The sequence below is a fragment of the Podarcis bocagei genome, assembly GCF_964188305.1.
Source record: "Podarcis bocagei genome assembly, chromosome: 10".
In the NCBI taxonomy this organism is placed as follows: domain Eukaryota; kingdom Metazoa; phylum Chordata; class Lepidosauria; order Squamata; family Lacertidae; genus Podarcis; species Podarcis bocagei.
The window spans coordinates 34,684,027-34,708,456 of NC_138135.1; the positions used below are offsets into that span (position 1 = coordinate 34,684,027).

Below are 24,430 nucleotides of genomic sequence, written 5' to 3' on the forward strand. Positions count from 1 at the left end.
TCCCTCTTGCAGAAGATGCAAACATTGATAGCTTATATTCATAAAAACTTGGTCCCATATAAAACATAGTGACTAAGGCTTTAGTCATCCTGTTATATTCGGGCCATCCAGCAAATATTTTAAACCATGCAAAAGACTGAGATCACACAACATACAAACATAATTGTGTTTTTAATATATATAAAAAGTTAAAGCCACTGCCTTTGACAATATTATTTCATCTGCCCTTTATTTCTAACAGTGTTCTATCAAGTTGTATTAGGACTAGTATTTGAAAGATGGACACCCTCAATGGGTGAACATCATATTGACCAGAACAAGGTCATATGTTTTGTATTTACAAATCTTCAGCCTAATCTTCTGCAACTGAAGTTTGTTTATTGCCGAAAAGGATAGCCTAACTAAAATTCCACTGGGGAGAGTTGCATCAGAATGAAGAATTTAAAACAAAAGACTGGACATCCTCTTGTTAAACATCTAAATGGCAAGTGTAATGGAGACAGGCAGAAGGGAGATCTGGTAGAAAACAAAAACAGTAGTAAACATTGTACAAGTGACAAGACTCGTCTTTCAGAGTTATTTTAGTTTAGTAAGTGAGTGGTCTGACAAGATTTAGACCAATAGTCTCTCGATAGCTTGTTGGACAGACTGAATCTGTGGCTTTAGCTGTGAGCCTTCTTTGATAGTAATTGAACAGGCAATGACAGGCCGAGAAACACCACATGCCCGCCCCAGGGCCTGCTTGGAGCGCACAAACACGTAGGGCACATTCTTGTCCTCACAAAGCAGTGGGAGGTGAAGGATGATCTCAAGGGGCTCCGCATCTGCAGCCATCACAATGAATTCAGCAATGCCTCTGTTCAAAGTTTTAGTAGCTGTGGAAAAGAAATTGGTACAATGAAAACTCCATTTCCTCACTCTGCCAGGACTCACTCAGTAAAATCAAACAAGCAGCTAGTTGCAACATTAAGAGGGCAAATCCAATGTAAAAGGTTTTATGTACCTATCTATTGGATAATTGCTTGGCTACTACAAAAAATTAAAGTTTCCGTTACTTGTCAAAGACAAGCTTAGGGATTCAAAGAACTTTTGGGTGGATCCCAAAACTTCCATTTGCCCACTGGAATTTTTGGCCATGAACAAAACAATCTCCCCAACTAAGATTGCTTATTTGTGATAACTTTCCTGCTACTGCCCCAAATTTACAGAACTGGAATAGTGAGTAAGAAAAGTCAGGGTGTCTGGGCTGATGGTAGCAAGTTAATCTAATCACCAAGATCAGGATGACAACCACAGAATAGGCAGAGGTGTTTGGGGGCATATTTAGGCAAAGTACGAACTACTTTTTCCACAAGAGACAATGCAAACCTAATACTCTACAAGAATGGGCAATTAATGGTACAAGCTCAACCCAATCTCACCTTCATTGGCTCCTTTGCGTAGCTGTTTGTAATTACAGGACTGCTGTACAAGATCAAGCAGTGTCTTGGTGAGCTGAGCATCAGCTAGTGGATAAGCTTTAGGATTCACTTCTGCCTCAGTCTATAGAAGGAAACAAAGAATCAAGGTATAGGCAACAATTTCTCTTCTTCTAAGCATTTGCTGTCACAGCGACCTCTTTCTGTGTAACCTAAGATAGTTCTGTAAGTCTGTGAGTTGCTACAACGGCTAGGTCAATGTAAGAAGGGCCACATCTGGTTCAAAAGAGACTTCCCACTGTTCAGGTATTCCATTTTTCCAGCTTCTCTCAAGCCAATGAGGAAAAAAGGCAAAATACATACTGGCCACAGAACCTGGGCAGAGTCTAAGTAGTTATTCAGCCATGAAACTAGCTGACAATCCTTGGGTTAGCCACATGCAATCTGCCTAACCCAGAGGTTTTCAACCTTTTCGAGTCCCTTACCCAACTACATCCTTCTGTGGCACCCCTGTGGGGCTCAGGAGCCCAATTATGTCACCCCTTGCCTGCAGAGCTGGCAGCCTCTCACCCTTTTTTGAGCACCCTCCCTTATGGAGTGTTCCCTCAGCCTCCTCTCCTTATGAGTCCTTTGGGCAGCTGCCGCCTCTGGTCTTTGAGCTGCAACCCCACCCGAAAGAGAGGTGCCTCCCTGAGGCACCATTTGCCTGCGGAGCTCGTAGCCAGCTGTGCAGACCTTTGGGAGGCAGAGACGCAAGAGGGCATCGGAGAAGGGAGGGAAGAGGGTCAGGGGCCAGTATTGTACACTGCACCCCTGATCATAATTCAAGGCCCAGGGTGCCACAGCACACTGGTTGAAAACCACTGGCCTAACCTCACTCGGGGCTCCTATGGGGGGGGGGTAAAGGCTTGATTCTTATGTGCATGATCATGAGATGGTTGGTGGTGGGGAGGGGCGAAATAAAAAGAGCGGATGTGAACCGGAGAAACGAGGCAGTAGGAGCACGTGGGTGCCAAGATGAAGCCCTGGCCTCCCTAACGTGCCTACAAAGGCGCTTCTAAGCGGCACGAGTGAAGGCGAAGTTTCTCCAATAAATCAGAGCTGCTTAAAAAAGCGCATTAACATTAAAAGAAACAGCCGCCTTGTGAGTGACGCCGAGGCTTCTTTCCTTCGCACGTGGCAGTCCCCCCTTCACAGGAAAGGGGCAGGCCATGCCGGGGAAACCTCTCCCTCGTTCCCCACGCGTGACATTCCCACGGACCACTCCCTCGCCCCCGCCGCCAGTACAGCTAGCTCGGCGTCCTCGCCTGCGCTGCGACCCCAGCGCAGACGGAAAGCGGGGTCCTCGCCTGCTCCGCCCGCCTCGCCCCGAGTCCACTCACCATTGCTGCGAAGCAGAAGAACCACTCGAAGCGCCTGGCTCTGGATCGATCCTCTCGGCCCGAAAGCTTCACGGAGGAAGAGCCTCGCAACGCTCTCGAACGCAAGGCAGACGCGCGCGCTCTTGGAAGTGACGTCGAGGGGGAAAGGGCAGGAAACACCGCGCAGGCCTTCCCTTAGGGAGAGAAAATGAACCCCCACAACCTCGCCATTGCGACCTCTAGCGTTGGCGGACTAGGAAAGGACTGGACAGGACCTCAGAGGGGATGCGGCAATCTTACTTACCAGGGAGTAAATCCCATGGAGCCTAGCGGGATCGCCTTCTCCATAAAGGCGTTTAATGAAATTGATCCGGTGGTTATTTTGAGCCAGCCAGCCAAGAGTACAACTATGTAGTGCCTGGTCCATCCACAGTATGCCGCATCCACAATGTGCTTTGATTCAAATTTAGGATTTACCTGTTCCCGACTCCTGTGCAGCTGGCAGCGGCGAGACGGAAATTAAAACAGGTGTGACTCTCGTCCTCAAAATTACATCAGCTTGCCAGGAATAGTTTAACCTGAATTTACAGACCACAAGGCCGGTGGAAGTTGCCTTATGCTAAATTAGATCATCGGTCCACCTAAGCCCAGGATTGCTTACACCGAGTGGCGTCGAGTTTCCAGAAGGATAATTCGACATGGAGGTGCCCGAGATTGAACCTGGGACTCCCTGCCTACAAAGCAGGTACTTAACCACTCAGCGACAGTCCTTTCGGGGAAATCTAGAGGAATAGTCTAGAATCCTGCCCGGATGCGCACATGTGGATGCAATCCTTAAGGTCCAAGTCACTTGACAGTGCAATTCTACGCAGTTTGTATGAAGAAAGACCCGCTGAGTGCAGTGGGGTTTCCACTCCTTAAGTGGTCATTAGGGAATAAAGCACAATGCACTTCTTGGGATTTCTGAGAAGGCATGCTTAGGATCCCGCGGCAAGCCCCGCCTTTGTTTCAGGTGCATTTTATCGGCGTGCAGGATTTACACGCCACGTTCTTCCAAGCATAAGAAATTCCAAGCAGTTTTCAACAGAGAGAACTATACTAAAAAAACGAAGGGGGGAAAAAAAACCCAACCCACAACCTTTTAAGAAAATGATTTAACCTGTGCTGCAAATAATCATTCCATTTCGTAGGATGACTCCGTCGGTGGGCTCTACATCCGCGAAGCCACCAGACAGCAGCCTCGGAAGCGCTACAGATTCCGCAGCAGGCGCTGCTCCTTCGGACGGCGCTGCGCGGCAGGCATTGCGCCTGCGCAAACATTTGCCGCCAAATCTCTCGCTTTCGCCTCATCCGACAGAGGGAGCGAGAGCGGGGAAGGGATGGAGGCGGCGATGGCGGAGCTCCTCGTCTGCGAGCGGTTCCACCCGCGGCACGACCCCCGCTGGCTCCTGGAGCTGCCGCCTTCGCCGCTTTGCTTGGCGTGCGCCATTGAGACGCTCCAGGATGGCGGGGCCTCGGTGGGTGCGCCCGGCTCTGAGGCACGCAGCCAGCAGCACCCATTCTCCCTTGCCCCTTGCCTCACCTTCCCGGTGGTCTGTGTGCCCTGTATTTTGGGGCTCTGACCTATCCGCAATGCAAGGCCTCTTGTTTACTCTTGACGTTTGTTACAGTAATGATGGTGCCATGTACATAAAATAGGCTTTAGGACCCAAGAAGGGATCTATAACTGGGTGATGGAGGTAAAAGGCACAGGGAGTTTTATATCCTGTGTTCCATTCTAGGAGGAAATTAAGAGTGAATTCGAAAACTTCCAGTACAGGTTGGCACGAGGCTTTAAGCTTTGCTTATTTTTCTCAATAAATAACTGATACAGTTTTGCTTTTCTAATATTTAGCTAGTACGCAAGAAACATGTGCTTTCCTGCCTTTGGGATGTTCTGATTCGGCATGCAACCCTGGTCATGCCATTGCTTGCACAAGACGAAAGAGTGTGTGCTCATTTCATAGCAACTTTGTTTGGTAAGAGAAAAGCATACTAACTTGGTGAATGTAACAGGTATAGAAGTATTACTCATGGCTTTTCTGGGATAGAAGATTGGAAGCAAGTATTTTATTCCACTATGGTGTACCATAGAGACTAAGCTGATGGAAAGGCCAAACTAGAATGTTAAATGTGTGATTGTGTTTAACATGTCTATTCTTTTCCTCTGCCCCTGGTAAATAACAACTGTTGGTCTAACTGTTAATCACAATTATTTTCCAAGTGCATTCCAATCACAGGGATTTGGGGAAGGATGTTGAAGTTTAGAGGGACACATTTTCTCCCTGTGAATTTCATCTACTTACATAATAAGAAAGAAAAATTATAGCCATTTTTGGATTTCCCATTAGAGTCAACAGGGGTGAAACAGAGCTTTGGATTTAACAGATCAGATTTGCACCTTAATAATGAAGCAAATTGGAACAATACATGTGCTAGTAAATATTGTGGTTTCTGTACACCCCTGGTTATACTCATTCGTGAGAATGGCTTTGGGAGTAATCCCTGAGGAAAAATCCATCCCCACTGCCTTGAGGGATGTCTCTGGGAGAACAAAAGTCTATGGAGTAAACACTACACAAATCTGGAGTGGAGTCCCTAAGATAATTGGATGGCGCCTTGTATGCCTCCTGGAAGTTCCTGCAGCCAAGCTGGTGCCAAATATATTCATTTCCTTACCTTTGCTCCACATCAGTGAGGCCAGAAGCCATAGGCACAGCCACTTCTCCTTTCTTCAGCAGCAGCAGCAGCAGTTGATCTGTTGGATGGTTGGATCTGCTGCCCCTGTGGATCTTGCCAGCTGAAACAGAACTTTTTCATATTGCCTCATTAAAAGGCTGACCCTGGGTGCAATTCTAACACCCAGATATACCACATTCTAAACTCTCCCAGCTGATTTATCTTGTTTCCTGCTACTCAAGAGCTGTGACTCTCCTGACCAGAAGCCCAGGTTCATGACACCTAGAATAGGGTTACCAAAAGGGGAAATGTGATAATGCTGGAAGAACGTATCTTTCTCCTCTGCCCCTATGATCTTCATAAAAAATTCTAAGCCCTGCAGCACAATCCTGTGTATGATTACTTAGAAGGAAGTTCAATTTTGTTACAGATGGGAGCCCCAGTATAGATTACAAAAAATAATTGTGATTAATCTGTGGGTTGATCTTAACAGAGATATTGCAAACTGTGGAAGATGGCAGTGTACTGGATTTACTCATTGAAGGTGAGAAGCAAATGGTGAATTGCTGTTTGGTAAGGGAAGCAATGGGCGTGGGTGGCGCTATGGGTTAAACCACAGAGCCTAGGACTTGACGATCAGTAGGTCGGTGGTTCGAATCCCCGCAACAGGGTGAGCCCCCATTGCTCGCTCCCTGCTCCTGCCAACCTAGCAGTTCGAAACCACGTCAAAGTGCAAGTAGATAAATAGGTATCACTCCGGTGGGAAGGTAAACAGTGTTTCCGTGTGCTGCTCTGGTTCACCAGAAGCGGCTTAGTCATACTGGCCACATGACCCAGAAGCTCCCTCGGCCAATAAAGTGAGATGAGCACCGCAACCCCAGAGTCGGTCACGACTGGACCTAAGGGAAGCGACTGGACCTTTACCTTTAAGGGAAGCAATTACTGTACTATTTTTAGGTCAAAATTGCATTAGCATTTTTATCAGTGTAAAAAGCTCCAATCCAAATGAAATGAGAAATTTCGTAAAGGTTGCAATCCTAAACTCACTTTCTTCAGAGTAAGTTTTATCAAACAGTGTTTGTTAATCTGAGTAAACACACTTAAGGTTGCACTGTGTAGAGAGTAACTCAGCTTTTAAGATTTTCATACATTCTTAATGAGAAAATACATATGGAAATTAAATATTTCTGTAGTAGTAGCTATGGTTAATGCAGAGTTTACACATCAGGACCCCTTCCAACTCTGCAATTCTATGATACAGATTTCAGTAGAAAACGACTCAGTACAGATATTGCCATGACCCTTGAACCCACCAGCCCAATCCATTCTTGAACTGGGTTGGAGTTCAAATTGTTATATCAAGTGAATTGGCATCAAATAAGTAACTGGAGCATACTCTTAAGTGGCTTTCTTCTCTCAAGCCATATTTTCAAATACTTCCCTAGTTTTTAAGGAGCTGTGTAGTTTAGCAAGGAACCTAAGGAGGTTGACTCTATAGGTCTCAGCTACTGGAATTCAAAGAACACACCCAATTCTTGAATCAAAATTACATTAATACTATTTATGCAAACTAGGAAAATGATTTACCAGCTTCACATGAACCATCTGCTGCACTCTTCTTAACAAAGCCAAGGTTTTCCATGAGCTTATTTTTTGGTAGAACAGATGGAATAGGATCACTGTGCAGTGATTATGAGCCAAGAAAATACGTCCCAGTTGGTGGGTGTTGAGGAACTGAAACACTTATGATATGAATACCTGACAAATTAATTTATGTTTTCTGAGTTGTATTTCTCTCTCTGTGTCCTGCTCCGATATGCGGAGGAGAGAGCCTAGAGTATATTTATGAGAAAACAATTTTCCCTTCACCTAAGCCTGAAAAATCATTCTCTTGAAAGATTTGCTGACATCAGGACCTATTGCTCTGGTTGTGTGTAGGGATTTGCTATTTCTTGATTTCTCTTCATTATAAATATGACACATCGCTGTTGACTTCCTTTCTGTTATCATGTATAACCTTATGATGTAGTGCTTGAGTTAAAGGAAAAGAGCAAGATGCCCTTTTCTCTGATAAGGAGGCCACATTTCCCCCCCAACTCCTTTCAGACAAATGCTCTGTAGGGAAGAGCTGCACTGGAAAGCCTGGTGAGGCAGGTGGGGTTCAATATTTTATTATGTAATAATGCCAGCTGTAGGGCTCATCCACACTTCCATTTGCCCCTCTGGAAAACCCGCGGTTTAGCGCTGAATCGGAACCAATGACAATTGGGTTTTCCGTGGATTGCAATTTGTTCCAATTTAGTGGTAAAGAGTGGGTTTCTCAGGGGAAAGCAGAAGGACAGAGACAAAACTGCTGGGACCCGTGCCTTCTAGGCATGGGATAAGTGGAAGTGTATGAGAGACAGTAGTCACAGCAAAACCTATTAAAAGCAAGTGAGAAATAATAATAAATAATAATTCAGAAAACTGGGCTCAGGGCGGCTAACAAATTTAAAACAATTGATGCAACAAAAAACAGCATAAAATACAGTATAAAGCGTGAATAACAATAAATTCAGAATTCAAAAATCAATTTAGGGGGCAAATGTGTTGTGTCTAACCTTCCCCTCCTTGTGTTCAGTTTTGGTACTGCTGGTAGTAGAACTGAAGTTGGAGCGGTACCTGCACTATCTATTGGATGAATGTCAGAAAGAGGTTGGTACAGATTATTTCTTTGCTGCTTCAAATGTACAGATTTCCACTCCTACTTATGCACATTCAGTATGGCTCTCACTCTCAGGCTTCTTGCCTCCTTCCAGTTCAGCTCACATGCAAAACTCTGGCCTTTGTCTTTCTCACTACTAGCCAGGCAAGGGAAGGAGCCCACCCAATTGTCCTTTGGCACAGAACAGCTTCCTTTGTTATACTAATGGCTAGACTTAGGTGACAACTTGTGGGATGCAGGTGGTGCTGTGGTCTCAACCACTGAACCTCTTGGGGTCACTGATTGCAAGGTCAGCAGTTTGAATCCACATGATGAGGTGAGCTCCCGTTGCTGTGTCCCAGCTCCTGCAAACCTAGCAGTTCGAAAGCATACCAGCGTGAGTAGATAAATAGGTACCACTGTGGCAGGAAGATAAACGGCGTTTCCATGCGCTCCGGCTTCTGTTACGGTGTTCTGTTGCACCAGAAGCACTTTAGTCATGCTGCCAACATGAAAAGCTGTTTACAGACAAATGCTGGCTCCCTAGGCCTGAAAGCGAGATGACCGCTGCACCCATAGTCGAATTCAATTGGACTTAACTATCCAGGGGTTGTCACTTAGGTGACAACTACATCCCTTGCTTGGCTAATTCAACAATGGAATCCTTCATTGGATTTTAACCCTGCTGAATGCAGGACCTCAGGAATCACAAGGGACAGACATCACACCTATTAACCCTCCCTCCAACATGCATCTGTATTACTCTCCTGCAATAAATTGTAAATTCTTTTATCCTAAGCTTTCATCTCTTGTCTGTTGCTAATTCAGATGTCTTTGGTTGCTAATTGGTTGCTGATTAGTATAAGTGAATGCAAAGTGTCATTTGCTCTGTGCTTTGCCACTTGACTCTGACCAAACTTCTGTTTCCTGTACACAAATATTTCCCCAACATATGCGCTTGAAGATAAGTGATAACAAACTTTTATCAGTTGACTATGTGGGTGGTGGTGTGAGGGCACTTCCTTCTGAATAGCAAGTTCAAAGCATACTAGGGAAAGCAGAACTATATGGACCCTGCCATGCAAGTTACAGTGTGACTGTATCTGTGAGGTGAAGGGCATTTTCAAAAAGATAGTCCGCTGAATTGTCTGGTTTGGTTTTTTTTAATGTAAGGACATTTTCTCACTGCTTTGATTTTTCACTTGTTTGCCCCCACTATAGTTATGCAAGGTAGCTGCCACAAGAAGCAGCTTGCCCATGTTTATTCTTCTTGGAAAACTGGCAGACTCCATCCCAATTTTTGCTGATGTATGGGTGGTTGAACACAGTAAGTATTACAAGTACAGTGGTACCTCGGGTTACAGACACTTCAGGTTACAGACTCTGCTAACCCAGAAATAGTACCTCAGGTTAAGAACTTTGCTTCAGGATAAGAACAGATATCGTGGGGCGGCAGCAGAAGGCCCCATTAGCTAAAGTTGTGTCTCAGGTTAAGAACAGTTTCAGGTTAAGAACGGACCTCCAGAACAAATTAAGTTCTTAACCCGAGGTACCACTGTAAATGCAGTGTTGGAACTAATAATAATAATAATAATAATAATAATAATAATAATATCTTTATTGTCATTGCCCCCTCTCGGGGACAACGAAATTACTTGGCTGCTCCATCCACCCAGGTAGGGCACTCCACACAAAATCAAAACAACTATAAAAACACTAATTAAAACAATACAGTATAATACAACTCCTGTGAAGGTGAGAGATTTTGTCTTTTTAAATGCTCCTAAAATTTTTTGTGGCAGCAAACAAGGAGACTAAAATGTAATCTTGGCAAAGCTCATGAAAGCCATTCACAAGACTACCTGTTCTTTTTTGGAGAGGTGGTGGTCAGCCTTGTAAATCTAACTAAGTGGAAATGAGTGTTTAGTCTCTAAGGGGCATATCTTTAAGGGGCATAAAACATTTTGTGCTTTAATAGGAAGCCTTTCCATATAGCTAATGGTGACTCATTCAACAAATTCCAAAAATATTTTCAATTTCCCTATACTGTATGAGGAAAAACCACAAGCTTATGTCAAGATCCACAAATATGGTGTATTGAAACTGGACATGAGCAGTCTTTGTGAGACTGGATTAGTAGATCAGCCTGCTTCAAGTTTGAATAAGTATCCAAATGAACAAATCCAGACAATGTTTTGGTGAAGGAGAATGTTTTTTCATGCCTATATGTGCAAACATTGGGTGAACTAGAGAAGGAGAGGCACACAAGTGGGACGTGATAAGCAGTAGCAACACCAAGCTGCTGGGACACAACAACTGGAAACATGGCAAAACTCTAAACTGAGAGTGGTTAGCTAGGTTGGCTTACAGGTCTCTGTATGCAGAGGCAATAAAAAGATCCAGGAACTTAGACTAAGGGCAGCATGTGAGGTAGTAAAAATGAAAAGAATGGAAGCAGCACAACTGTGGGATGACCTTACATCAAGGATGACTTGGAGATGATTAGGGTTTTTGTCACCTGCTATTTGGAAATAGCTGAGTTTTGGCTTTTGTAAGACTACCATTTCACAAGCCAGTAGGGTCCCCATTTGTGTATGGAGGAAAGATTCAATAAGGTGCAAGGTTAAATTGTTAAAAAACCCAGAAGTTAAACATACATACATACATTGTGTTTATTTTGATATCTCATATTAGCTATGTTATCAGTTATCAAGAACCAAATTGTAGTTTGTGTGTTTTTTAAGTAAAGGGATTTGTACCTTGATGTGCAGATGTAGTATGTAGGCTCAGTTAACTTTTTTAAAAAATCAGTTTGCTCAGCATACAGAACCAATGAGCTTTCTGGGGATAAGGGTCTCATGAGGAATAATTGCATGAAACTCAGGATGAGGGTGACTGTCTCCTCTGTCTTCCTTAAATGATGCCCCTGTTGGCCAGCCCACAATTGACAAAGGTATCAGTGTTTTCTCTCTTTACAATTGCCTTTTCTGTTCTCTCTGCATGTAACATGATGGAGCATCTGGCTGCAGGTTTGATGTACCCAAATGAGAGCATAAAGGCTGCTGTATGTTATCTTTATGGCAAGCTGTACTCTGTCCCCAGTGCTGCAGAGAGGCTGTTTGTTCATTTCACAGAGAGGCTGTGTGGCCTCTTTCTGACTACTCTAAAGAATTCACAGACCAAGGAGCTGCAAGTTAACTGTTTGGGTAAGGTGCTCAATCAGTGGAATAGGAGGGGAAGAGCTTGGGATGTATTCTCAAATGCTGCTAGTAATTCCTTTCATTCTGGAATGCTTTGGAATAGAAAGTGGAAGAAAGCAATTTTAAAATTCAATCTCTTTTATCATGCACATAAGGATTTAATTTGCCTTTCAGATTCTGAACCCATGTGTAGGCATGTTGCTAGTTTTTTTTTCAAAACCAAAAACAGCCCCCCCCAAAAAACCCTCAAGGCTGGGCACCTAACACAAATTTGGATATGCTATGCTGTACTCTTATGGTCAAATTTTAATCAACAAAAGTTGAGTTGATTGATTTTTATATGTATATATGCAAATTTAGATCTATGGCATATTAAGTTGGTGAATGGCTGGGTTCTTGCTGGTCCTGCACTTTGTAGAATGCCCAGCTGCTCTGTTAGCAAAATAAAAAAGTTGTTTTTTTTTAAAGTGGGGAAGGGACAGGAGATTTGGAAATTGAAAGCGTAACTCCTTAATAGCTAACCATCTGTTCCAGGCAATATCAGGAGTCAGTTTGACTTTACAGAGCCAGAAAAAAAAAGTTGAGGGACAATGGCTTTTTGCTTTTCTGATGAAAAATTCGAAAATAAAAAAAATCTTATGTAGATATCTGTATAGATAATACAATATTGCTTATAGAGTGGTCAAAATATTGTTTGGTAGTAGAGCAACAATAGAATCGGAATCATAAAGATGTTTCAGAACCCAATGATGTGATGTTTAAATATCTCTTGTTTTGTTAGTTTCTCATTTTCTTTCCCCTTGCTGTATTTCAGGTTTGCTAAAGCAGCTACTGAAATATGATAAGTTTGTTTCAGTTATTATGAGTAATTCAGGAAAAGGAGCAGATTCTGCAAGCCCAGAGTTGTTTGAGCGAGAAAGTCCATTACCTTTAATGATCAAGAAGGTAATTGCCAAAAAGATTTAACCCATCCTCCTAACATCTGGTGCTAGATTTGTTATTATTCTGAGTTGACGCATTAATGGTGAATGCTGAACTTGCTTAATGGCAAGTTTTTGTTACGTATTCACTAAATATAGGTATTAGTGAATACCTTGTGTTGTAGAAGAAAATTAAAGGTGCTATGCTACATCTAAATGTATTCTGCGAGAATGGGTGGGAATGCTTTTTCCTGGTTGCACATGGGGTCATTTTCATAATACCGTTATGAGTTTGTGGGTGCAAGACACCCATAACTCTTGGATTTCGTAAGTGTTGGAGTTTAATCAATGCTTGGAGTATTAAGATGGGCTGCCAGATGCTGAATTTATCCGTGTCAAAATACAGGCCAAACCAGTTTTTTTCTGTGCTTGAGAGATGGGCCATCAGCAGAGAACAAAGATAGGGAGGTGGGCCATCATCAAAGCAAAGACTGTGCAAGCCAACAAATGGGGGGAGCCCCTCTCTGAGCTCTGAGATTGTTAGCCAGAAGACAGTGCCAGTTTTCTAGGAAGTTTTCTAGGGTTTCAGTTCCTTGTGGCAGGAAAAAGGAAAAAGGGGTCAGCCTTTGAAGCTGGGGGGTGGGCAGGGCGGTCAAAGCATAATGTGGGCTGACAGTTTGAATCCAAGGTGGCAGCAATGGGAGAAATGGAACCATCATGGAGTGTAATGCTGGAAGCCCCTCCATTGTAGGCTTAGGTTGTATATATCTGTAAATAAACCACATATCATAAAGACACCACAGTCTCTGTTGTGCCTCATTTCCAAAGGAGACACAAACCCAGGGTAAGTGCCTGAACCCCTAGAACCTCGCACTGCACAAAGATTGGGGTAGTGTGTAACAATACAATGGATGATGCCCATTATGATTACTAGATGGAGCATACACAGCTGTTTGATGTATTTGCCCATAGTTTTGTGATTATTCTAACAGTATTTTCTATTTAGAGATAAAATCTATTCAGATGGCTTGGTTTGCATGCCAGAGTAAGCCTAACCATGGTTTAGCGTAAATGCATGAGTGTGGGGGCTCCTAGAGAGGAGTTTGTGGTTGGCTTGCTTTCCCCCAGTTGTCTTGCTGCTGTCTTGTAATGATCTAAGCCATGGTCCAAATTCGGGCTTGTGGTTTAGCTTGCTAGATTAACCATGAATTGTAACCAAGGTCTGTCATTATTTTTATTTATTTTAAGAAACCCTCTTCATTTTAGCAGCATCTTCCAGTTTATGAGGTGATGTCAGATGATTGACAGGTAGGTGGTCCTACCTCGTGTCAAATTTGGCCCATGAGGCACAACCTGATCAAGATCTGGCCTGCAGAGCCAAAAAATTTGTCCACCCCATGCGTAGTGTGACATGCGAACCAAGACATCTGAATTGTTAAAAATAATTCTTTAAATAAATATTTGAATGCTAAACCATGGTTTAGCTTAGTGTGGCTCTATGACAATAGCATTTCTTTTTAGTTTAAATTATTATTCTTCTGATTTGCATTTGGTCAACACATTTTTTCTAATGCTGCAGTAATTTAGTGTAACAATGGCTCTTTAATACCTAGTCTTATGTCTTTCACAGCTGTTATTGTCTAGAGATGAGGTATTACAGGTAGCAAGTGCTCAGTGTATGGCTGCTGTACTGGTGCATTCTCCAGCAACATATGCTCCTGCCTTTATCAATGCCGATATCCCAGGTAACAAAAATAATGTGCTGTTGTTTATTGTTTGCCACTTTGCAGGTTATCATGGTACTTGATTGCAAAGCTATGTTTGCAGCTATTGCAGCACTGTTAACCAATAATACTTCAGAGTGACGTAAACTAGAAATTGTAAGTACAGTATAAGGAGAATTCTATGCCCCATGAATAACACTTTGCAGTAATCTAACCTAGAGGTTACTAGAGCAAACAACAACAAGAACTGCCCCCCTTCCCCAATTACAAACAGTTAAAATAATTGTAGCAGCAGAGTTGCAACTTGCACAGCAGCCAGGTCAGTAAAAATCTTTTTTCGCCTTTCATTTTCCTTTGCAGGCAGATGGCAGGGTTCGGCGCTCACCTCCCCCCCCCCCCTGGTAGTTTCAAGATGTGTCAGAGTTTTAAGTTAACGTTTACTTCTTTTGTGTTTTTCTTTATTTCCCCTCCTTTTGGGAGTAGTTGTGTTGGGCTCAACTGATGCTAGAATACATTTATTTTTGTTTTTGTTTGCAGAGTTCCTGTTTGAGTGTCTCTTCTGCATGAGCGAAATTCTCACCTGGTCAATTTATTGCTGCCTGCTGCTGCTGACTGAGGAACAGCTTTTCTTTTCCAAGTGTCACACTGTCTATGGTAAATCACCATTCTTCGCAGCCTGATGCAGTTGCTGCCATGTCATTCAACATTTCCACACTAGCCATTTTGTCTGCAATTGCTATCCATTGTTATCTCATCATTCTTTGTTCATTAACTTTTCAGAGAATCCAGATGATGACATTGCCCAATTACTGCATTCTAGGGTTTTGTTCGTTGTCCTTCCATGAGTTTTTGAACTTTATTTGTGGCTGTTGTTCTGCAGTGTAATACAACTGCAACTCCACAAGTACTACTAAGGCTTTTAAAAAGCTGCAGTGTCTTTAATCAAAAGCTACCTGTTCTGATCATTTATTGTGTCCAGTTTGGCATGACTGGGAGACAGGTGATGAATTGCCTCTTAATTGCTCAGCTTTTGTTCCCTGTGGCTTTCCTTTCATTATTTTCTTTTCACTTTTATAGCAAGATAATGCCGCTTCTCTGTAAAAGGATGGGGGGGGGGGCAGATTGAGAAAAGCAATGAGTAATTAAAGTTTCCATCCCCTGCAAAATGGGGAACTGAAACTGACTGAGAGCACGACCTTGGGAATCCAGCCATCTTCCATTCTGTGGACATGACCAAGGCAGCTTAGACATCATTGAGACAGGATGGCGAACATGTTGGGAATGTGGGCTTGGGAGAACACATCTTTGTTTGAAATTCTGTCCTGCCATGTGCTACCCCAAATCCTTGTGATGCAGTTCATGTGGAAGGTGTTCAGGCATTGCTCCTGACGGTTATAAGTTGCCCACGACTCACATCTATAAAGCAGCATGCTCAAAGTACTTCACATATGTGGTGATGGGCTAAAGTGAGCCCAAACAGCCTCTATCACTTGATGTTCAGGAAATAGGTTGCCCAAATCTTTCCACCTTTCTACTTCACTATTGGAACCCCTTTCATGGATTGGGGCCTGCTTAAATATTTTTGACTTTATTCCAGGCATTGAACCCATTTTAAGGAGCCTGAAAGAAATCTTGCATCTCAATAATGTGGAATTGCAAAAGCAGGGACTTCTACTTTTCACTGAAATTTTAAAATGGTAAGAGATTTCAAAGTTCCAGGTTGCCTTTAATATGCAAAATGTGTGTGGGAGCACCTTTCATGGATGATTTTGGTGGTTTTTTTGTTGGGGGGGGGGAGGTTTTAGGTGAAAGGGATATATCCAGGGTATATTCTCATAAGCGATAACACACTGTCCACTAGCTTGCTTGTGAAATAAAATTTTAAAAATTAAGTGGAGATTTTTATCCTGGACTCCATTTGTATTAGACATGAAATTATATACAGTACATACATGCACAAATATTTATTGTTGCTGTTTATTGTTAAATTGCTTTGGTATGTTTTATGCAAAGCAATTCAATAAATAAATATGCAATTTTGGCAATGAACTCACAATGTAACTGTTTGTTCCTGTAGGTATTTTGTAGCGAAAGCCTTCATGTTGTTCATACAAAGCATGCTTAGGGTTATTATTGAGAAACTGTTACCAATAATATAATTTAAAGCTTCAGACCAAATCCCAACTGAGCAGTAACCGATAAAGAATTTATTCCTATACTGGTGTGCATGTGACAGTCTTTCGATAGGAGGCTATGACTTAAAGATTTGATCTGCATTTCTTCTTTTTCAGGCAGCCAGCAGAAATCAAATTATTTACAAATACCTCTGTCTTTAAAGATGCAGTTAGTGTTCTTCTAGAAGCTTTAAACTGTCCTATTCTTGAAGTAGCAGCTGAAGCTGTGAAAGCTGTGGCTGCAATACTGAGGTAAGTGGGAAACAATTTGGTGAACTTTTTCTTTGTAGCTGGACACCCAGGTTAGTCCTTTCTTGCACTCTTGGTTTTGCTGACATCTGGACCACCATGAATTTCTGTCTCCCCTGAGGTTTGCTTCCAAGTTAATTGCCTTTCTTGTCTTACTCTTTTCGCTTCAGAAAGGATCATGTGACCATCCCTCCCGTACTTTACAGAGAGTTACAGAAGCTGGTCGAAGGTGTATTAAAACGATGTAGTGATCTTCCACTGCCAATTCTTAATAGGAGGCTCATGGTTAGTCATTCAGTGTTGTGTTTTTATTCTGATTGGCAGGTAATGTGGGCCAGATGTGTGACGAAGTCCTCTCTTCGTGCTCCCACCCTCAAATAGTGGTGGGATTCTGGCAGTCCTTTCCACGAAAAACCCTCCTCTCATGTTAGCAGACTTGTTGCTAAGTTTGAGATAGTTGATCTGCCTCACTCCTTTCCGAAGGGTGTTCTCTGAATCTTTTTTATATTTGGGACTGAATTTTCCACTTGGATTTCCTCATGGGACTAACCCAGTAACATGCTTGCAAACAGCAGGGATTTAAAAGAAAGCTGGTCCAAATAATGGAACGGCAAAACATGCGTTTTCAACAAAGTTTAAAATATAGAAATATAGAAATGAATAAATGTTTGCATGTTGATGCTAAGCCTTATAGTGTAGCCCAAAGTCAGGAGTACTATACTGGGGATCGCAGAGATGGTTACAAAGTGTCTTGATGGAGAAGAAACGAATTCTTGTCATTCCAAAATACAGGAATGAGTGACACCCTCTGCACATGCACCTGATGTTTACCTGCTTTCCAGAACATTGTGAGCATGTGCAGCCAAATCCTATTTGAAGAAGAAGAAGAAGAGTTTGGATTTGATATCCCGCCTTTCACTCCCCTTCAGGAGTCTCAAAGCAGCTAACATTCTCCTTTCCCTTCCTCCCCCACAACAAATACTCTGTGAGGTGAGTGGCGCTGAGAGACTTCAAAGAAGTGTGACTGGCCCAAGGTCACCCAGCAGCTGCATGTGGAGGAGCGGAGACGCGAACCCGGTTCCCCAGATTACGAGACTACCGCTCTTAACCACTACACCACACTGGCTCTCAATATTTGACCATCTTTGTATTTGACCAGTATTTGTATTTACTTGGAAGTATGGTTTATTGAGCTCAGTTGGAGTTCCTCTACAGTAGATGTGTAAATATTGCAATCTTAATTGCAATACCACACATGTAGGATGAGCAATTTCACAAAATGTGACTTTTATGTGCATGTTCCAGAGACATTACACAAGTATTGCAAGTATATGTGCAGTGCAGGGGCACATTTTCAGAATCAAGGGATCAGTTTGCAGTGACATTAAAACAGAAAGAGGCTAATCTCTAGGAGAACTTAGTTTTATTCTCTCCTGTTTTTATAGTGTGACAGAATTACTACTTTTATCTATAACGTGCTGTAACCCAAACACATGGGAGTTACGAAAACTTCTATTGCTATTTATTGCTCACTAGAAAAGAGGGAAATTCTCTTCTGCCTTTTTCAGTACAAAAAGCTAGTGTGCATCTGCTGAACAAGAATTAACAGTGGCTCATGATAGCAAAAGAGAAGAAATGGATGAGCAGCCTTAGTGTTTCAAACAATTAGAGGGCTTTTCAAGCTAACGTTTGGTGACTGCAATTGTTAATTTAACGTGATATTCTGGTGGCATGAAGTAGAAGGTCATAAGAAAGTCTTTTTCTCTCATCTCAATGTCATAGGGTCAACCAGGCAGCAGACATCAGAACAAAACAGTTTCACAGCAGGGACAGTTCCTGCAGAGTGCTTTAGAAAGCTTCAGAAATGCTTGCAGGTGAGGAAGTTCTGTCTGTCTTTAGCCTAAGAACATTTAAGAGAGATCAGATAGCAATTTGTTCACAGCTTTCTGAAATTGTAGGGGAGATGCGCAAAGCTTGCATCTGTGTCTGAGGATATGATTAAAGGGGTATGAACCAGGGTTTCCTGCTTTGCTCCTCTACATTCAAGTGGCTCAATAGCTGATGACCTGGAGATTTACTCTTTGTATGTGCTAAAAATACCAGTAAACCACCTTTGTGCAGCGGATAAGGTTGTGCTCTGGCCGGGAGCCAAGTTGGCTTTGGGATGGGTTGGGGGGCCACAGTTCTGGCTCTCACCAGCCCCAGGGACAAAGCCAACCCAAAGTTTTAGCAGGCTCGGGTGGGGGTTGGGGAGTGGAACCCAGTGGGGCCTTTTAAAGTAGGCTCCCCAACACAAAGTAGCACCATTTATTTGTTGATTGTGCTGTGTTTACACTCTACCCATCTTCCCAAAAGTTCATAGCAGTATCCTTAAGATCTTTGTAACAACTCTGGAATTTAGGCAGGGTTGAGTGCTTGGAGTCATACTCACCTCTTCAAAGTGCATGGAAAGTAAAGCAGGAACATGCCTGGTGGCTCTGTCCTTTACATGTTCAGTGGAAGGTGTGAATGGAACTCTGTGCTTACAATTACATGCCTGATGCACAACTGTGTGTCTGTAGAGCTCTATCATCCTTTGCTGAATGTGCGGAATTTGGGAGGGGACAGTAGGCACAGTCTTGGTTTCTTTCCCCTTTCATGAGTTAGATGAACACATTTTGAAGACTTGAGAGGGATTCTGCTGACATAAAGCTCTCTGAGAGGCCATTAAAACCAGAGAGGAGATTAAACACATTCAAACTCAACATTCTGGCTATGGAGTTGAGGTCCGGCCAGGATGCTGTAGAAACACGATGCAATAGCTTCTGTCTGTCTGACAGTCCTGTGTGTCTTTCTAGATTAGCTGTGGAATCACAAAACGACCCTGTGGCTCAGGAGAATTCTTTCACTGCTCCCAACTCAGAGAATGAAGATACACTGAAAAGCTTTTCTGAGTTTCTGCTGAGGATCTCTGACTCTCTTTGCATTCCCATAGTCATGGTAGGGTCTCCTTTTACCCCACCCAAGCATCAAGTGGTTCACATATGTTTATATGGAAGCAAGGAACACCTAGTCTAGCGTCCTGTTCTCACAGTGGCTAACTAGATGCCTTAGCAGGACCTGAGTACACCAGCACTAGGAAAGGAAGCATGACAGAGTTTGTGCCCCATGCAGAAGAGATTGGCTGGTGGAGGCAGTGATGCTGTGCCCTTCCCTCTACTTCCTGCCCCAATTATTAGGTATGTGGGGAATAAAGAGGAGCATCCAAAGTTAAAAAAGGTAAAGGACCCCTTACAGTTAAGTCCAGTCACAGATGACTCTGGGATTGCTGCGCTCATCTCACTTTACAGGCCGAGGGACCCTGCGTTTGTCCGCAGACAGTTTTTCCGGGTCATGTGGCCAGCATGACTAAGCTGCTTCTGGCACAATGGAACACTGAAACCAGAGCAGCGCATGGAAACGCCAGTTACCTTCCTGCCGGAGTGGTACCTATTTATCTACTTGCACTTTTTGGTATGACAGGAGCTGGGACCGAGCAACAGGAGCTCACCCCATCGCGGGGATTCAAACCGCTGACCTTCTGATCGGCAAGCCCAAGAAGCTCTGGTTTAGACCACAGTGCCACCCGCATCCCTTTCCAAAGATTAAATTAAGGCTATTGTCAGAAGTCACTGTAGATCTAGATTCTTGTTACAAGCTGTTTTTGGACAGGAGCTTTCTATTAGACCATACCCTGTGGTTCGGAGTTATCAAACTTGTCAGGCCCATTAAAAAGATTTCCTCATGTCTTATCTGAGTTGCATGTTATTTCTTTCTGTAGCAGTGAAAGTATATTTGCCCCCTTTCCCTGCAGAAATATTCTGAAAGAGCTGTCCACCCAGCTCTCATGGAAGTCTTAATTTCGACCCTCAATATCTTATTCAGTGTTATGCCAGACTCAAGTAAGAGATTCTCCATGAAGCTGGGTAAGGAAAACTGGAAGAGGCTATTTTCTATATTTCTTTCAGAAGCATATTATTAAGCTGTAGAATTTGTTGCTGCTGAATGTTAATGTGTCATAAAGCTCAGTAATAACCCCTAACATTAACAAAGCATCTATTAGAGTAGATGTGTTTTTGAAATGTTTCATTCTGCAATCAAAATGGAAGTGTTCTGTACCTAGAGTGCCTGCAGGCTAGTGGCTCAGTTCTCCCCAATTATTGCTCTTCTGCTGTAAGCTACATGCAGAATTAAAATTTAACTATCACACTTCAGGGGATATAGCACTTTGTATGTGTGTGTACATACTGCTTTGTTTCATCCACATTAGTGAATTTGACATAGCCGTGAAAGAAAGGATGGGAAATTGAGTTAAAAATTACAGCCATTTTTAATATTCTGTTTAATTTGTACAAATACACTTTTTTTCTTTAAGCGTTCTTGCATGATTTATTTAATCACTTTTTAAAGAGGCAGACTTAAACTTATAATACCATGATGCTAAAATTGTGCCCTCTGGAAGGGCATCGTGTTTTTTAACCATTTTAAAAGATGTGATAAAATGCCTCTTTATTTAAGCACTATTTGCACAAACAAATTTTTAAAAATCTGTTAAGAATGATTTGATTAAAGGCTCATCTACACGTCCGCTTGCCCCGTGAGTAGAAAGCAGGGGTCCAATAGGTTTTCCGCTTGTCCCGTGCTTTCCAGGCATGGGCACAAGCTGTTTTCCATTTGTCCCACCACTTTCCCCAGGAAAACCTACTCTATACCACTGAATTGGAGTAAACATCAATCAGCAGAAAACCCAGCTGATGTTTGTTTCAATTCAGCAGGAAAAAAGTTGGTTTCCTCGAGGGAAACGGCAGGACAAGTGGAAGTGTAGACAAGCCCTCAATGGGGCCAGTTGGAAAGGTAACAATGAAGACAAGCCAAAATGTAGATGCATGTGGATAGGCTCACCTGAATATGTCACTGTGCACTTCAGAACCAGACCTTTAAAAAGACAGAGGAGTACCTGCACCTGCAGAGACTACGGTACTGTTTGGCTCTACCATAAATTTGGATTATCCATGATCTGAGGAAGAAACGAGGAGCACGAGGAAAATGCAGAAGAACAACAATTTGGTGACAATATCATGTAAATGCCCCATAAAAAGCAAATAATTCCATAGTGGCAACTCTGGAATCATCTCTAATGACGCTTGGAAATGTCAGCGAGACATCGTGAGACATGAAATCATGTTTAGTATGTAGAGAATCCTTTAGAATATTCAGAGCCTTGAAATTATTGTTGCCTTTGCTTGAGTAAGGCTTGGCTAGGTACTCTGCAGATTCTCTTAAGTTTGTATAATTGAAAATCCTAACTCAAACATTTTGTGTGAGCACAGTTTTCCTTCCCTCCAGCATCTTCCTCTTTCATCCAACTGAACCTGGAGCTGAAGGCCAAATTCTGCACTGCACAAAGGTATTAAATTGGGATAGTAAAACTAATTCTCACGCTCATCTCTCTTGAAACATTTCTCTTCATTTCCCGTGTTAACCTCTAGACATTCTAATAGATTTGTAACGTTGACCCTTAGACATGAGATTTATGATTTTCATAGAGCACCAGGTTAATTTTGGATGTTCTGGAAATGGCAAATAAAGCCTACAATTAACTACTGCCTTAAGGCTTGGTGACTTCAAAGCTAATGATATTAATAAACTAGAGATGGTGTCTTGACCAAGTCTGCACCTCCAGTTTCTCATTTTGCATAATTTATTTTCTCTTTCAAGTAACCCTGGTTTGAATCATGCTTGTTCAAGTTTCCTGCATAGCATATGCCTCAATCTTCATTCATCCTCAAAGAAGCCGGAGGATTCTTCCCAAGAGGGCAAGTTTGATAAAGTGATTGGTGTGTGTGTGATGTGTCTTTGAACCTGGCAGCATACAGCTGGGTCTGGGAACAGAAATAGTGGCAAAAGGTTTGGGGAAGATACGCTCTTTGAGTTGGCTGCCTACAGTGACATTAGCATGTTGGCAATATAAAATGATTTAAGCTGTGTATACATTACTAGCTTAAAGTGCAGCTAGGTCATTCTTTTTCTCCATTTGGATTGAAACTGGTTTGGAGGAAAACACATCAAAATGCAGTATTTCTTAAGAACCAACAGGATAGATACAGGACAGATAAGGAATTGCGACCAAAGCCCATTGCTTCCCAAACCAATGATGGGCTCATATTCAATGCAGAGTAAACAGGGTGTGTGTGTGTACACAGCCTTGTATTGTGAGTGGAGGCTCTTGCAACACCTGCATGGCCCATTCCCCCCCCCCCAAAAAAAAAACCTTTAAAACAATTGAATGTAATCACTTTCTGGCCAGCGGTCTCATATAAGATAGCATGAGCTATGGAGCATATTTTATGTCCCTGTCTCTTTTGTGGGGTAAGGTGGAATAGAAGGGCAATATGAGAGAAGCATGGACTATTACAGTGGTACCTCGGGTTACAAACACCTCGGGTTACAAACACTTCAGGTTACAGACTCCACAACCCAGAAATAGTACCTCGGGTTAAGAAATTTACCTCAGGATGAGAATAGAAATCGTGCTCCGGTGGCGCGGCGGCAGCTGGATGCCCCATTAGCTAAAGTGGTACCTCAGGTTAAGAACAGTTTCAGGTTAAGAACGGACCTCCTGAACGAATTAAGTTTGTAACCAGAGATACCAGTGTATTCAATATTTCTTTTTGGGGGAGGGGGGTAAACAGACATTGGGGTTCTGTGCCCCCAGCATTTTATTTTGTGTTTGTGTGCTGCTGACATTTTCATGCCATTTTCTGATTGCCTTTCTTTTTAGTGCATGACCTATCAGAACTTTTGCAAAAGAGTCTGCCACAGTTGAACTTCGGGATACAGGAAAGCCTCAGCCTCTTATCTGAGACCCCAGAATCTTTCTGTTTAGATGAAACTCTTCGTAGTCACCAGTATAGTCTCCTGCTTCTTTTCTACTTTGCTTTTAGTCAGGGAGACAAGTAAGTGAAGTGCCTGGAACCGGGAGGGTGGGGGGGACAGTAGGTGAGATCAATCCGCTTAACTTAAAAAACAAACAAAAAACAAACCCTCTTGCTCTCAGATTTGTTCCAGAAACTGAGCTTTTCTCAGCTATAAGAAGTTTTCTTCTGTCAATCCAAGACCAAGGAGACTGTCCACCCCCATATGTCTTCAAAGCTGTTTTGTACCTTCTGGCAATCTGTCAAGACAAGACTGAAGCTTTAGACTTGGTAATCACTGCTTCCAAGAGCAGCTTTTAAAATCTACACTGTCACATTTCTGAAAGTTTGTTATTGATGTTCCTTTCGAGACAATTAAAAGTCACTGTTTTGTTCCCTTAGTACTAGTATCCAGGATACAACACCAGCAGCACAATATCTCATCTACTTTCTCATGAGAAAGTAGCCTTGCTATAGGAGAATAGCCATCATTCATTTTCTGGTTTTGCGTAGTGTTGTAGCGTAGGACCCATCTAGCAAGGAGAAAACTCCTCCTGAATAAGTTTGTGGAATAGTGAGACAGTACAGGAATACTGGATGTCTGCAGTTTTAGATGCCTGTTCCAGTGCTGTAGTAACACACTCGGAAGTGAGAGTGGAAAAGAGTGTACAGGAGGCACCAAGAACACTAAAAGAAACGAGGCAGGCCTTTGCAAAAAGATAGTGAGAGGATTGTCCCCACCCACAAGTGCTGTCATAAATTGTATCCGGAATGTGCCATTTACATTTGGAAAATACATAGCTGTTTAATTTTGTTCTAGTATTCAAAGTGTTATAGGGTGCAGTTTTTAATTTTTAAAGAAATGTTGTGCATGTGATGACACTTTTAATGAAAATGGTATTGTCTGCTTGTGAAGCTGTTGACTTCAATATGCTTTCATAGTACTATTCCCCTTGTATTGATGGATATAATGCTGAAATTCTTCCTGTTCTTCCTTTTAGGAGGATTATGTTCCTCATAAGAGAGACTATAAATGTACCAGTCCCTAAAG

The 24,430-nt window shown here is 42.6% G+C and overlaps 3 protein-coding genes across 9 annotated transcripts in view; 2 read left to right on the forward strand and 1 right to left on the reverse strand.

The window, feature by feature from the left end:
• Nucleotides 1-152: 152 nt before the first annotated feature.
• Nucleotides 153-5,525, reverse strand: SNU13 (small nuclear ribonucleoprotein 13). Of its 2 annotated transcripts, none has more exons than XM_081209594.1 (4): nucleotides 5,498-5,525; nucleotides 2,801-2,973; nucleotides 1,422-1,542; nucleotides 153-875 (listed from the first exon to the last, which is right to left on the reverse strand). In XM_081209594.1, exons 1-4 carry the CDS (start codon nucleotides 5,508-5,510, stop codon nucleotides 613-615), a joined length of 570 nt encoding a protein of 189 aa, XP_081065720.1. In that variant the 5' UTR covers nucleotides 5,511-5,525; the 3' UTR covers nucleotides 153-612. The 2 variants fall into 2 exon arrangements, with proteins under 2 accessions (XP_081065720.1, XP_081065721.1); XM_081209595.1 differs by lacking the exon at nucleotides 5,498-5,525 and adding an exon at nucleotides 3,939-4,067.
• LOC308595441 (meiosis inhibitor protein 1-like) lies at nucleotides 4,071-9,756 on the forward strand. Of its 2 annotated transcripts, XM_081209596.1 has the most exons (5): nucleotides 4,071-4,296; nucleotides 4,674-4,797; nucleotides 5,991-6,041; nucleotides 8,118-8,191; nucleotides 9,402-9,756. In XM_081209596.1, exons 1-5 carry the CDS (start codon nucleotides 4,159-4,161, stop codon nucleotides 9,579-9,581), a joined length of 567 nt encoding a protein of 188 aa, XP_081065722.1. In that variant the 5' UTR covers nucleotides 4,071-4,158; the 3' UTR covers nucleotides 9,582-9,756. The 2 variants fall into 2 exon arrangements, with proteins under 2 accessions (XP_081065722.1, XP_081065723.1); XM_081209597.1 differs by lacking the exon at nucleotides 5,991-6,041.
• Nucleotides 9,757-9,928: 172 nt separating this feature from the next.
• Nucleotides 9,929-24,430, forward strand: part of LOC308595400 (meiosis inhibitor protein 1-like) — a 28,898-nt gene continuing 14,396 nt past the window's right edge. For all 5 annotated transcript variants that reach the window (XM_081209490.1, XM_081209489.1, XM_081209491.1 and 2 more), the window contains exons 1-14: nucleotides 9,929-11,386; nucleotides 12,195-12,325; nucleotides 13,931-14,045; nucleotides 14,562-14,678; nucleotides 15,622-15,721; nucleotides 16,316-16,450; nucleotides 16,618-16,732; nucleotides 18,230-18,321; nucleotides 19,285-19,426; nucleotides 20,280-20,391; nucleotides 21,812-21,872; nucleotides 22,184-22,281; nucleotides 23,247-23,421; nucleotides 23,523-23,670. In XM_081209490.1, coding sequence (XP_081065616.1) covers nucleotides 11,098-11,386; nucleotides 12,195-12,325; nucleotides 13,931-14,045; nucleotides 14,562-14,678; nucleotides 15,622-15,721; nucleotides 16,316-16,450; nucleotides 16,618-16,732; nucleotides 18,230-18,321; nucleotides 19,285-19,426; nucleotides 20,280-20,391; nucleotides 21,812-21,872; nucleotides 22,184-22,281; nucleotides 23,247-23,421; nucleotides 23,523-23,670 — 1,830 coding nt within the window. In that variant the 5' untranslated portion in view covers nucleotides 9,929-11,097. The remainder of the gene's footprint in view (nucleotides 11,387-12,194; nucleotides 12,326-13,930; nucleotides 14,046-14,561; nucleotides 14,679-15,621; nucleotides 15,722-16,315; nucleotides 16,451-16,617; nucleotides 16,733-18,229; nucleotides 18,322-19,284; nucleotides 19,427-20,279; nucleotides 20,392-21,811; nucleotides 21,873-22,183; nucleotides 22,282-23,246; nucleotides 23,422-23,522; nucleotides 23,671-24,430) is intronic.

Bases quoted from the DNA above. Each gene is read 5' to 3' on its own strand.
- SNU13 (XM_081209595.1), bottom strand. The intron at 1,543-2,800 runs GTGAGTGGACTC...TTCCTTCTATAG, and splicing joins TCTTCTGCTTCGCAGCAATG to ACTGAGGCAGAAGTGAATCC. The intron at 876-1,421 runs GTGAGATTGGGT...TCTTTTCCACAG, and splicing joins ACGCAAAGGAGCCAATGAAG to CTACTAAAACTTTGAACAGA.
- LOC308595441 (XM_081209596.1), top strand. From the start codon at position 4,159: ATGGAGGCGGCGATGGCGGAGCTCCTCGTCTGCGAGCGGTTCCACCCG. The intron at 4,798-5,990 runs GTAAGAGAAAAG...TGATCTTAACAG, and splicing joins TTTCATAGCAACTTTGTTTG to AGATATTGCAAACTGTGGAA. The intron at 6,042-8,117 runs GTGAGAAGCAAA...CCTTGTGTTCAG, and splicing joins ACTGGATTTACTCATTGAAG to TTTTGGTACTGCTGGTAGTA.